Source organism: Vanacampus margaritifer, chromosome 4 (assembly GCF_051991255.1).
Source record: "Vanacampus margaritifer isolate UIUO_Vmar chromosome 4, RoL_Vmar_1.0, whole genome shotgun sequence".
NCBI lineage: Eukaryota > Metazoa > Chordata > Actinopteri > Syngnathiformes > Syngnathidae > Vanacampus > Vanacampus margaritifer.
Window position 1 is genome coordinate 7,580,713 of NC_135435.1, and position 10,180 is coordinate 7,590,892.

Below are 10,180 nucleotides of genomic sequence, written 5' to 3' on the forward strand. Positions count from 1 at the left end.
ATTTTTTTTAAATGCGCGATTAATGACCGCCTCTTTCTTGGGAAGCGTGTACTGAGGGAATGCCAATCGCAACACAGCAGACACGTCCACGTCAAAATGAAGCAGTAATAAATTTAATAATGATGCATATAATTGTGGAGACTGGTGTCAAGTTGTATTTTACAATTTTAAAAATGTGCAAAATTTCATAAGTTACTTCATGTTAAAGATTAGATAGCACTTCGTTTGAAGGAAAATGCACTGAGCCGTCACCATTGTCTTACAAATGCAATTATGCCATCTAGTGGCAGAAAAATGACCTTAACACAAATCAATATCACACTCATTTTTTTACAGTACAGTATATCTTTTTTTTTTTTTTTAAATATCAAATACATTTTATGAGCTATTATTAAATTACTGTATCAATGACTAAAAGATGCAGCCAAATTTCTATTAGTTTAACATTTTTTCCCCCACTTTCATGTTAACAAGATTATGAAAACGTAGAAAATTGTAACTATTGAAGTAATGCGATTAATTACGATCTTGCCTGAAACCGCTAATTTACAGTACATATATATATATATATACGGAAGCGTGGAACTGCCAGTGTGGAGTAGCTATCTATCGCTGGAGAGAGAGAGAGAGAGAGAGCTTTACATATAGTCATACATATTTATTTTTTCTTTTCAATCTAAAAATGTTGTGACAGTGAAAACAAATGGCAACTTTTCAGCTACCAGTCAACATTTCAGGCCTTCATTTAGATTTACCACAGTATGTATTGTAATTCCATAACAATAAGTTGTATTACAAAACTTCAGGGGGAGCCCTGGAGCTGAAAAGGAAAACAGTAAAATGGTTCCTGCTATTTTTTTATGTCGAAAATAAAAACCACAGTGAGCCAAACAGTAGTTGACCACGCACGACACATATTCTATGATCTTAGAACAAATCCCTGGTTTGCTATAGTTTTGACACTACCTTATACCAATAAATGAGTGCACAGCTCTCCCTTATTGTGCTGTTCATGGGAAACTACCATCGTGCTAAATTCATCCGTTAGTGATGGGTTCAATTCCATCTTAATCATAGAGGCTGTTTGCCCTCTGATAAAAGTTATGCATTATATGTGATATTTCACATTTAAGTTAATTTTTTTCATAGTATTTATTTGAAGACTTTGATCAACGTATAATCCAAAGTGGAGAAAACATTACAACAGATACCCACATTGCATTTACATGGATTACATTGCTCAGCCACCCACACTTCAATAGTATGTCGTTCCTTCACTTTGCTGTACAGCTGTGGTAGAGGATGACAGCAACACACTACTGATCATGTTTCTTGTTCCTGAGAAAAATGAGTCCAAGTAAAAAAAGCAACACAGTGGTCCAAGTGGTCAGCGCATCTGTCTCACAGTTCTTTCTGGCTTTCAATGTCAGCTTCGGCCTTCCTGGGTGGAGTTTGCATGTTCTTGCCGGGCTTGAGTATTCCGTCTCCCTCCCACATTCCAAAAACATCCATGTTAGTTAATAGTTAATTGGAAACTCTATTACACTGTAGGTGTGGTTTTGAGTGTGAGCGGTTGTTTGTTTTCATGTGCTTTGCAATTGGCTGCCAACCAGTTCAGGATGTACCATGTCTGTCATCCAAAGTCGGCTTCAGATCACAATGAGGAGGAGAAGCAGTAAATAAAATAGATGAATGGACACAACAAAGTTTCGGCTATGTGTAATGACTAGAGCTGTCAAACGATTACATTTTTTAATCAGATTAATCCATCCATTAATTGCCTATAAAAAAGCCTTTTTTTATCCCAAAATTTTCCCGCAAAATTTAAAGAACACCGACTTTCTTTTTTATTCGTTTGTTGTTGTTTTTTTTCTTGTTTTCCAAAAACATTAAAAAAATAACATGGCATGTTTTAATATGAGCTGTGTGAGTATAATTTTGAGCTAAAATGGGCGGTGGTTATCAGAAACCATAACTGCATAACCGGCTTTAGGCATCTTAAAAATATCTTATTTAAATGAAGAAATATAGAGGTTCTTTCATGCATTGTTCTTAATAACAAAAAAAAACTCACATGGCATTGTCTCATGATTGAAAGAAATGTTTATTGCATTTTTGCTGATTCCACAGTTGCACAGTATTATACAAAAATCCCACTTTGAACAAACACATTGGCAAATCAGGCCTGTAATCTAAACTATATTCTTTAAATAACAGGTTACATACATCGTATCAAGGCATTGCCTTGTCTCCACAAGGTTACTTCCCTGTACACGCACTTTACCAGTTCCAGCTTTTCCATGTCCTGAATAGCAAAAGCAGTCGACTTGGATGGCAGACACTGGATAAACTAATTTTGACAATGTATTTCTGTGCTGAGAGAATTAAATGTGCTGTATAATAACAATGTAACCCAAAATGTTGCCCCTGGACAGCTTTCATGATGCTTTTAATGCTATTTACAAGGAATATTAACATTGTTAACAGAAGTTAGACCAGAAAGCATATATCAACATTTCAGTCTTCTCCCTACATGTATGGCTTTCTATCCAAATGAGTCTTCCCGAGGACCTCATCACTAAACTGGTACGTCAGTTTCTTTTTGATCTTTTTCACCTCTCCAGTTTTGCCGTAATTGCGCAACGCCCGTGCCATCTTCTGATAGGTCATTTTCTTGCGGTTGCCCTTTTGGATTCCCCAGCGGTGTGCGAGAGCCTCCTTGTTTTTGGATGAAAACTGGAACATTCCTTTGTCTCTGTCCACCCACCAGATACTGTCCTTCATATCGCCGTTCCGTAAAAGGTCCAACAGGAACTGATACAAGCGAATCTTCTTTTTGTTGCCTATGGGAAACAGTAAAAAGTTGCACAATTATTAATTCTGTATATTGCAAGATTTTGTTGGTTTTGATCTCACGAGATCAATCCAAGACAGCATGAGGAAAATGATCAAAATGATCGCTAAGAGAGTGAGCAGGTGCAAAGCCTGATTGAGTAACACAAAGTTAGTTTAACAAGATTTTGTAGAGGACACTAAAAATTCCAAGCAATTTTGACAGTTTTGCTGACATATTTTGACTTCTGAAGCAGATAATGAAGCGCCAGTCTTACACTCACAGAAATATTTCAAGCCTAACTTAAGATTTATGTAATTTTTTTACACGACAAATTCCCATTTCCTTTTTTTATTTTTTATTTTTAGAGAATTTTAACACAAAAGTACCAAATACATTTTATATGATGGATATTCATTAGTCTAATAAAGCCTATTTATATGAAATGTATAATCCTCAGGTTTTTCTATTTAGTTACTCGAAATTAATAATAATGACAGTATTTATTTAAAATATATAGAACACATTGTTTGAATTGCATAATAATCTGATTACCTATACGATAAAAAGCATATTGTCGCTTTAATTATTATTATTTTTAAACATTTTTATGTTTTGGGGATGAAACTGAATGCAGACATCTCAAAAAAATAAAATAATTAAAGTAATTACATTTTATTAATACTGAATACAAAAAAACTGAGGATTATGCATTTCAAATAAATAGGCTTTATTAGACTAATGAATATGTATCATATAAGGTTTATTTGGTAGGTCTGTGTTAACATTATCTAAAAAAAATAATAATTAAATATGAATTTGCTATGTAAAAATACATAAATCTCAAGTTAAACTCTAATTCAAATATAAGAAAACATTCATTTTCTTGTGTATGTACAAAAATCTATGTATGCTGTACGTTTCCAAAGCTTTGACGTGAGTTGGCTCAATTAACAAGTCTGAAACTATGCCAAATTATTTTCAATGACTGTATCGACAAAGAGTAATTGACCTTACTCTAACCTATGACCTTTTGTCAAAAATGCTTTTAATAGGTCTTGGGTGTTTAAACTTTATTTTAAACTGTGTGGTTTGGGTCGGCACTTTGTCTCATTTTTGTCCACAATTACTTCAAGTACTTGTCTGGTTGAGTATGTCTGAACTGTTGTATGATTTGTAACAAGTGATTACACAATTAAACTTCTGCCCTCTAATGGCAAAGTAGTTCATCACTTGCCTAGAAAGACAAAGATACATTTGTAGTCATTACATATTATTGTTTGACAAACAAACAAACATATTCATTAATTAATTAATGGGATAATTTTCCATAGCACCCTAAGATTGGTCTCTTCGAATTGAGATCGTAACAAGATCAAATTCAGCATAATTGAGCTTCTACAAAAGCACTATATAAATATTTGGTAACACTTTATAATAACTATCTGTTATAACTAGTTAATAGCTCATTAGTAAACTGATAATTAATGAATCATTAATGACATGTTGTTAACAGTTTGTTAAGGATTTATAATAATGGTTGTAGATAATTAATATATCATTAATAAACTGTTAGGTAATGAGTTATAGTTAGTGATTTATGACGCTACCTACTAAATGAGTAATAGATCATAAACAAGCAATTAGTAAAATACTAGTGACTTTTTGAGTATCAATTAATAGTTTATATATATTATTGGAACATTATTCTTAAGTTGCAACTATTACTCAATAATTAACCGTTTACTAATGATCTATTAACTAGTTATAACGGATAGTTAAGTGTTAGCAAATAGGGTAGGTAATATTTTATGATATAAAAAAATAAAAGTAAAGAAACATGTAGTGTTTAAAAAATTACAATATACTAATAACAAAATAGTGAGTAGTGCACGTAAAAAAAAAAAAAAAGCTGCTGCTTAGTCTCCTGATTAGTCCTTCAACAAAAAACATCGTCACTTTTTTCAAAGTTTGCATGTAAGCAAATATTTTGAGAAATTGCGAAATGTCAACTGAGGTCAGCTCCTGTCGCTTGAAGAAACAAGAAGCCCACATGCTGTAGTCTGCAAAATACAGTTAGCCGCAGAGAGCGAGCCTAAATACGATACATTTCTCCCATTGGCTCTGTGCTGACAAACACAGACTATTAATATGATGAGCTAATATCACCTAACTGCATTGCCTGACAAGTCAAATGTCTGATGATTAATGATGATGAACAAAATGAACTTCAAGACTGATACTTTTTTGGGGGGGCGGGCTCATCTCAGCTCTCATGTGGTATCTCAACAGATAATCTTGGTGTAATTTGGGTTTTCTTACCCATCTCTCCAGGTATGACATAAGGGGCTTGATCTCGAAGACACTCCTCATCAGACACCTCCAGGGGGGGACTTTGACGTCCATGCTCTTCATCATCAGTGCTGTGCTGGGACACGTGTGTAGGATACACAGCCCGTGGGTAGAATGTGACCTTCCAAACAGGAGACAAGTTCCCTATAGTTAACAATCTTATAATAAGTCTCATTAAATACTGTAATAATATGGCATAAAGGGATCTATTAGTTATAAACATCTCCAATAGGAGTAATCAATGTTTTCGGGTTCCATGTTCCATGTCCAGGTTCCTACACAGTAAATTTTGTAGAGTAAATTTGACTTTATTTAGAGTGGGACCAAATAGACTCAGTTTTAGAGTAGGCTAATATTTACACTTGGAAGAGAGTAAAATAAAGAATTGATCAAATAAATAAAATAGAAGTCACCCAAGGGTTGAAGAACGTACTCAGGACCTTCAGCTTGGAAAACAGCTGATCTACTCCCTGAGCCACGCATCTCCTGCTGTGTGTTGGCTTATCGCTCATGTTCGCTGGAATTTTCGTAACTCCAAGACCAAAAACTATGTTTTTGTTCTCCTTTTGGATATAAGCAAACAGTAGGAGGTGCATAGCTCAGGTGGTAGTGTGGCAGTCTCCCAAGCTGAAGGTCGTGAGTTTGTTCATCAACCCTTGAGTGATGTTTATTTTATTTATTTGATCAATTCTTTATTTTACTCTCTTCCAAGTGTAAATATTAGCCTACTCTAAAACTGGGTCTATTTGGTCCTACTCTAAATAGAGTCAAATTTATTCTAAATAGAGTCAAATTTATTCTAAATAGAGTCAAATTTACGGTGTATGGACAACATAGAATCCTTAACGAAACTTACTATTAATGCTTCAGGAATGTGGGAGGAAGTTGGAAAACCCAAATTGTGAACTCAACACAAAAAGGCCAAAACCAAGAATTGAGTCAATTCTATTTATATAGTTCTTCATCACCAAAATAGTCTGAATGTGCTTCGTGAGCTCACACATCACAAAGATCAACAACATCCTCTGGTCTATGTAGGTTTAAAAAAAAAAAGGAAAATATGGACAATGCATGATTCATTTTCAACATGGATCATTTTGCAGATGCGTTCTGCACAGTGCTTCCTAAATGAGCGCAAAACTACAACTGTCTTGTCGGGATGATAAAAAAAGGGCAGTAGTGGTTAGTTCAAGTTAGTTAGTTAGCTAGTAAACATTTAACATCCCTCACTGGCCATTTTGCTTGTTCATGTTAAATAATTGCAAGAAAATATTGCATATTGCCCATTTTTCCCATTACCCATTATTTAATACATGATTTGTTGATGTACAAAGTTTACTAGTTTGTAAAGTTGAAGAAAATCTAATATTTGATGCCTTGCTGCAAAGTCAAAATCCAACTACATATTCAATGCTTTATCTACATTTTAAATTATTCAGTCGATTTAGAATATATTTACGAATGATAGCATTAGAGAGAACTGTTTGAATGTATTGTGATTGATATTTTGTTATTCTTATTTTTGTAAATTTTACGTCAACATTCACACGCAAAAAATCAAATGATGGCCATCGTAATGCAATTTGATTAGATCAGGTTGAGGATTAAATATTCATTGAAGCCCCTGTGTGATATTGCTATAATGCCTCCTTCAACTTTGCTTTCTATTTTTTTGCTATTTAGAAGAAATATTTGTTCCAAAAGTAAAAGTTTCAAGCATTTCAACAAAAAAGTTCAGTTAGGGATTTTGTCAAAAGACCAAATGAAATTGCACCAAGTTTCAGAATGTCCTCACAGGATGAAATGAAACCAAAATGTATGTTTAGAAACACAGAAAGTCTTGTGTCAAACTGGGAATTTTATTGTGTTTCATTGTGCAATCTTATTCTTCCCAACTCTTGTCTTGACATTAGCCAACAATACAATTTACTGATATCAGTATCAGCTATCTCCATACACAAACTGGAGATGAATTTGTAACACATGATGACTTGTCAGGCTTTTTCATTTTAGCATGTGAACCAGTTTCTTGTTTGTTTTTTTGTTTTGTTTTTAATGAGAATACGTTCAGTGACATTTCGTAACTTACTGGTTGCTGTAACATATGCGAATGCGCCCCAAGGTTTGGATCCAATAGATTTTCTGGATCATAGCGCAAGACCTCGTGTCGAATTAGACCGGGCGGGTGCAGAGATTGCACACTTTGCAGCTCTGTGAAGTTTGCCTCTTGCAGGTTTTCAAACTCAATCGGGTGTACGTGAGTGTGAGGGTGATAGTCCCAGTGATCTAATTAGAGAACACAATGAAAAATGTTAGAAAGTTAGAAAAACACATACCGTTATTCAAATAAACAGTTGGTGAGATTTTAGTTGGAACAAGCACAGTGGGATTATATTAGAAAATAATATTACTTATTTCAGTCCTGGAAACATTTTTTTTAAATATTATTTTTCTTGACTGGATTTTAATACTCAACCAATTTAATGTAAATATTAAATATGCAAACTATAAAAATAAAGAAAGCATAAGAAAAATATTGTTAATTCACCCTTTGTCTAAATTTAATAGATTTCAAAATGTATTATGTAGAAATGATTTTTTTCCCCACACAGTGATGAGTCGTACTTATTTACACTTCAGTGAATTTTTGTCTTTGGAATATTCAAAACTGTTGCTACCAAGAGAAAGTCAACAAAACCCCATGGGGCAAAATTTGCTCTATGTCTGTAGTTGCAGCAGACCAAAAAATAGCATCTGTTTCCTGTGCTCTTCAGCTGCACACGTCGTATTCACCTTATGTACAACCAAAAATAAATATTTTTCAACATAATTCATTTTAGAGAAGTAGAATTTCTCATCAGGTTTCAATGTATTATTTCTAATTCATTTTGTAAAATATTTTAGTTAATATTGTATATTTGTTATATTAAAACAACATCCAGAATAACAAAACATGTTAAAGTACCTTTTTTTTTTTAATGAAAAAAAAAAAAAAGTTGTGAATTGTTGGATTAAAACTGACCTGCCTGCATCTCAGTATCCAGAACATATGGACTATAATATTCTGGCATTGGATGTCTGTAGATCTCGGGATCATACATTTCTTCGGAGGACTGCAAGATTGAAATGTAACAATCATCAGTGAAAAATAGTGTTGAAACGTACATCAACAAAGTTCATTTGTAGTCAATATATTGAAAATCCCTTTTGTAATAATCACACATTCACATACTATATGTCAATATTTGTATCAGGTAATAGAGTATACTATACATGCATTTGTGTTTACTTCAATAAAATAGAAGTTGTGATTTTTTGTCTGTTTGCCGCTGCTATTCTGAAACTCTCAAGAACTTTGGATTTTCATTTTCATGTCTGTAGTAAAAAAGACTGTTAGAGTTGGCATCCTGTACACGAATGAACTACAACTTATGATAATTCATCAAATATAAGATGATAGAATAGGTTAATTTTGTGTCTCTTTTGTTTGTAGTACAAAACACACACAATGTTAAAAAAAAAAAGAAAGTAAATGAGAACAAGTATATATTTTAACAATGTCCTCACACTTTGAAAGACAATTTAAAAAAAAGATGTGATACTTACAGGTGTAACGAGGTAACTCTCCATTCTGTACGAATGCAACATGGGGGCTTCTTCACCAACGAGTGGGCTCAATGACACGCCGCAGACCAAAAGCTCTCACAAGCTTTCAAAACTTTTGCTGCACCATTGCACAATGTTTCAAAATTTCCTCTCATTTAACGATAACCAAAACATGTCCCCCTGTCTCTCTTATTGTGTCGTTGACGTCCAAGAGGCCTTCGGCGGGATCAAATACAAGTCAAAAATAAGCAAAGGCTCAATGTTTGCCCGTCAAGTTAAAAAGGAACTTTTAACTTCTGTAAAATTTGTGAGGGTGGGAGGATCTGTGGGAGTGTGTCGGCTGCTTTAGGGGAGCACGCAAAACTTCACATTTATCACCGGCTCTATATTGTCGCCTCCCTCGGTGGCCAATCATAAGTGGCCGTGTCCACCTAAACATCTCCCATTCACAGGTCATCTCATCATCTAATACGCTGCTAAAATGGCTCAAGTCAAACGCTATACTGTACTGTAGTTCAGAAGTCTGTATCGTTAGATGTAATGCATTGGATGCTATTGGTAGAAAAATATACACTGTATATAATATCCATACTTGTCTTCTATTGGGCATTTATCAAATGGCACCTGCTTTGAAAAATTATCCCAAAATTATCAAAAACAAATAAGAAACCAAAAACTAAGCTCCACTTAATTCCACACTAAAACCTCTGCGCCCTTTTTCAACCTTAATTTCCCTCCCTACAAAGGTTTGCAATGTGCAATTACACCCATATAATCACACACATACCCGCACATGACTGGAAGATAAGATGAAGCAACAGTATCAGTTTTGGAGGTTGTGATTATCACAAAGGAGATACAGGAGTTTCAGAAAATGCCAAAGGGGATATAGCCCCTGCTCGCTACCTCCTTTTAACAAAGAAACATGCATGCATACCTTGGTTTGTGAGGATGTTACACTGAAAGACTGATAACACTTCGTTACCCAATTTATTCTTTCGAATATCCTGTCCACAATTCTCCTGTTTTATTAAGTGCAATATTTGTTTTTTATATTTATTGTCCTGTTCGCTCTTTGTAATTGTGGCTGTTTGTGGTCTTAGTGGACTCCCAAAATATCTATTTATTTATTATTTGCTTAGTTCCCCCCCCCCCCCCCCCGCTCCACACACACACACACACACACACACACACACACTTATTTGTGAAATGTTTGGGCATTTTCAAAAAATCTAAATCTTATTGGAAATCTAGTTAGCAGAGTTAGCATTGTGACAAAGCAGTAAGCAAATGTGTCCAATTTTTCTACTGAGGGCTTCGTCTCAAACAAAAAAGAATTCAGCATTTATAAAAATCTGATATACAATCGAGGCCAAACTTATTTCATGC

General features: G+C 34.3%; 1 protein-coding gene across 2 annotated transcripts; it reads right to left on the reverse strand.

Annotated features, from left to right (window-relative positions):
* Positions 1 to 2,086: 2,086 nt before the first annotated feature.
* Positions 2,087 to 9,902, reverse strand: spi1b (Spi-1 proto-oncogene b). Of its 2 annotated transcripts, XM_077564871.1 has the most exons (5): positions 8,792 to 9,902; positions 8,208 to 8,298; positions 7,275 to 7,471; positions 5,156 to 5,306; positions 2,087 to 2,843 (listed from the first exon to the last, which is right to left on the reverse strand). In XM_077564871.1, the coding sequence occupies exons 1-5, from the start codon at positions 8,831 to 8,833 to the stop codon at positions 2,530 to 2,532; spliced, it is 795 nt and encodes a 264-aa protein (XP_077420997.1). In that variant the 5' UTR covers positions 8,834 to 9,902; the 3' UTR covers positions 2,087 to 2,529. The 2 variants fall into 2 exon arrangements, with proteins under 2 accessions (XP_077420997.1, XP_077420996.1); XM_077564870.1 differs by lacking the exon at positions 8,792 to 9,902 and having other exon boundaries at positions 8,208 to 8,761.
* Between the last annotated feature and the right edge of the window lie 278 nt (positions 9,903 to 10,180).

Coding starts and splice junctions, on each gene's coding strand:
- spi1b (XM_077564870.1), bottom strand. CDS start 8,352: ATGTACGTTTCAACACTATTTTTCACTGATGATTGTTACATTTCAATC. Junction 5,307..7,274: donor CGCATATGTTACAGCAACCA/GTAAGTTACGAA, acceptor CCTGTTTGGAAG/GTCACATTCTACCCACGGGC. Junction 2,844..5,155: donor TGTCATACCTGGAGAGATGG/GTAAGAAAACCC, acceptor TGTTTCCCATAG/GCAACAAAAAGAAGATTCGC.